This window comes from Athene cunicularia (genome assembly GCF_003259725.1).
Source record: "Athene cunicularia isolate RWA chromosome 1 unlocalized genomic scaffold, athCun1 chr1_part2, whole genome shotgun sequence".
NCBI lineage: Eukaryota > Metazoa > Chordata > Aves > Strigiformes > Strigidae > Athene > Athene cunicularia.
The window spans coordinates 22,264,393-22,267,924 of record NW_020799092.1 but is presented as its reverse complement, the minus strand read 5'-3'; the positions used below and the strand labels follow the sequence as shown (position 1 = coordinate 22,267,924).

The window sequence follows — 3,532 nt, the reverse complement described above, 5'->3', positions numbered from 1 at the left end:
CCCCCCCCTCCGTGGTAATGCTTAGGGGAGACTGTAAGACTAGTGTGGGTAGGGAATGGTATTTCCCAGTACACTGTCTTAGGGAATATACTGGAGGCTCGCCCGTGGTCTCTGGCAGCTTGTGTGAAAGGAGCAATGTTGCTCTGAAGCTGTGTGTGGATGTCTGCTTAGCAGCAGCTGGCTGGCCACACAGAGTGGGTTTGGACCACCTCTCCTTCCACCAGCTTTCTGACTTCTCTGAGGGTGTTTGTCAGGCTTCCTAGGCTTCTCACCCTCTCCCTGATCTGACTGAAATAGGCCAACAGATTCGGTAGCTGTTTTGCGGGGGAGGGAAGGGATGATGGTGAGGGAATCAGTGGTATTAGCCTTGTTTCTTAAAGCAGGCTAAAACCTGCACGTGCCATTGGCACCTGTTTCTGTGCCCCTGCCCCCCTTCCCTCGTTGACTTGTCTTAGTTCAGTGAGCTCTTGTGTGTAGCCAGTGTCTTTGTGGCAGCAGTGTCTGTACCTAGTGATGCCCCTGTGAAACTACACTTAAAAACACAACTGTAAATATTGATGCTGACAACTGTTACTGAATCAGTGCTAGGCAGTGAAACTTGGGGGTTTTAGCTCTGTAAATGAGAGGTCTTGGGAATGGATGTTGTACTAGATAGAGCCCGTTTCTCTAGTAACTGTCTCAGTCTTCTAAGGAAGAACACTTTCTGCTAAGAAAGCATATTAAAGGAGACCAAAATCCTTCACTTCTAAAAGTGCAATGAAAAATGGCCCGTTACTGCTTCCAATAACAGCATCTGTACCACAATGGACTGCTATCAGCAAGCACTCCTACTTTAGCTCTGTATTCAGGCAAGGAGAAGGGTGTATATAATAATGGCAAGACTTCATGAGACCAAAGGTCTGTCTAGCACTGTCATCTCCTTGTGGATGTTCAGAGAATAATGCAGGTGTAGAGCAGATGAAGGCAGTGATTTGCAGTGTGGTGTTCTTGCCTCTAGCAGACTGGCTTGGACTTCTGAACTGGAGATTATCTCTAGACTGTTTTCCTTTTAATTGCCTCTTGGGTTCCTCCCACCCCCCAAACATATGTAAGGCTTTTAACAAGCAGTCATCTGTAGGTGACAAGACCATTTTCAAATAAGTACTAGGTGGATTGCTTAGATAGTTGTGGTCATGCTATGTAATAAGTAAAATCTATTAAAGTCTAGAGCCCAAAATTCTGCCTTTCCTACAGGTTTGAAAAGTACAAGTTTGTGGTCTCCACCCAATTGCTGAGAGGGAAGGAGAGGTTGAAGTACCTCCATCTCTGAGTTCCTCCCACACGTTCCTATATGTTGGAGGAACAGGTTTCACCAGATCCTATAAGACCTGCAGTATGGCTTCTAAGTACGATGCTGTTTGGGTGTTGTGTGAGACGGGAGCTTGTCTTGGTCCTAGAAGCCTTGGAACAGAAAGTTGGTCGGTTTGTAGCTGGTAAATCATAGATCTCTAGAAGTAGGAATATAAAAAGAATAACATCTCCTGGTGTGTTTTTTGGTTACAGTGGTGTTGGCAGTGCAAGAAAGAGCTTGCCCAAAGTAAGGGTGTGCTGCCGCTCCACTTGAGCAAGTTGCATGGTGCGTGATACTGCTTCCTTGGCCAGTTCTGGTTTCCAAGGAAGGAAGGATAAGTCTTGAGTGAAAGAGGGCACTTCTAAACTGCTTCCTTCTGCTGTGTTTCATGTCTAGCTACTAAGCTAAAGAAAACTGGTGAATGGCAGTGGGATTTTTCAACTTCACTGCCCGTTTCTGGTATAAGAAATAAAAGAGAAGGGATGAATGGCCAATTCTGAAAATAGAGCTGGACTTAATTCCAGATGCTGTGTAGTAACTTGCTGTTCTTCAGCCAAGAGTTTAAGGCACTGCTTCCTGTTACTACTTTAGTATAAACTGAAGTGGAGATGAAGGTACACCTTGACTGTTAAGGGAACAGGTCTGGCTGTGACTTTGTGTGTAGGTATGAGTATTTTTGTGACATTCTTGTACTTCATTATGTTTTAGAGTAACTTTAACTTTTTATTTCCAGCCACCAAAGTTCTTGGCACAGTCAAGTGGTTCAATGTCAGAAATGGATATGGCTTTATCAACAGGTATGTTTAAATTATGATAGTCCTGTTTATACTGCACTAAGACTCATGGTACAGATAATAGGCCCTGTGTTAGTAATTGCAGCAGAGACCAGAGGATCTGACTGCTAGTTCATGCTGTTGATGGCCGGATTTGGCGAGGCTTTCAACAGAATTGGATATCATCTCCTCTACCCCCTCTCCCTCTTCCTCCAGCGAAGGCTCTGTGTATGGGGAGAAAATGGAAAGGGTCCAACTCATGACAAATTTGGTCTGCTACTTGTTTCTCATGTTAGTTATGCTGCACCTTCAGTGAGCTGTATGGGCTTTCATTGACTGCCTGTCTTTTTTTAGAGGTGCAAGTAAGGTTAGAGGATGAGGGGAAATAGTTCTGGACAAAAAATACAAATGTTAACTGTTTGGTCAAAATACCTACTCTAAATACACATTGAGGTTTGCTGATATCATCCAACTGAAGATAATGCAGGCCTGGGTTCACAGAAATTATATCTTTTCTTCATGTTTAGAGGAGAAGAAAAAAGCCTGAATGGTATTGATAAGCCAAATAGCTTTAGGTTTTATACCTTATATTGATCACACTCCAACCTTAGGTGGACAAGACCCACCCTTAAAAGTTACTGGAGGAAACTGTCTTTAAGGACTTGGAATATCTGTGGGGTTGAGGGGCTTAAATGTCTTGGGTGCTTTATGAGAAATGAGGCTCCTGCGTGGTGAATGCTTGTCTTGCAGAAGACAGGCAAGTTATTTTGTCCTGCAAGTCCTTGAACTGTTACACAAAAGGTAGACTTGGATAGTGTAGAAAGGGGCAGAAGAACCCCGTTTCATGGATCTAAAGCCAGTTCTGCTACAGTATGAATCTCAGTCTCTGGAGACTACTATCCAGTGTTATGTAAGCTTAGAAGAAAAGCTTGACTTAGGAAGCACTCTTAAAGTCCTTCATAGCAGTTGATATGAGAGTCTTCAGCTGGGATAACTTGTGAGTTTTCTCGCTAAACTGAAGTCTACTATTACTTCAGTCCAGTGCAGCAAGTTTTGGATTATGTATTATCTTCCCAAACTCTTTGACCCACCTGTTCCCTCTGCAGAGAAGGAATTGAGTGAACAGGCAGCAGGGTCTAGGCTCTTTCTGGGTGTATGGGAACACACAGAATCAAGATCTCAGAACTGTTTTTGTTTTGCATGTGGAAGCTTGAACTGGCTGGCCTAATCCAAGCAACTTTGTCTGGGTCCCCCTCTAATGGACTCCCCTAACACCTCCTGTGCATGATTGCTTTGAGTTTCACTGAAAGGAGAGCTCTATTAACAGCTGTGGCCAGTCCTGTTGATAGTCTGGCTTGACCTCTGGGATAACAGCTCAGGTTGCAGCCCCTGTGGAAGGCTTTTTTTTTTTTTTTTTTTTTTTTTTTTT

General features: G+C 43.8%; 1 protein-coding gene across 1 annotated transcript in view; it reads left to right on the top strand.

Annotated features, from left to right (window-relative positions):
• The window catches only part of YBX3 (Y-box binding protein 3), a 27,252-nt gene that overhangs the window by 3,470 nt on the left and 20,250 nt on the right, over positions 1 to 3,532 (top strand). Inside the window, exon 3 of the mRNA XM_026864181.1 lies at positions 2,039 to 2,127. Coding sequence (XP_026719982.1) covers positions 2,039 to 2,127 — 89 coding nt within the window. The remainder of the gene's footprint in view (positions 1 to 2,038; positions 2,128 to 3,532) is intronic.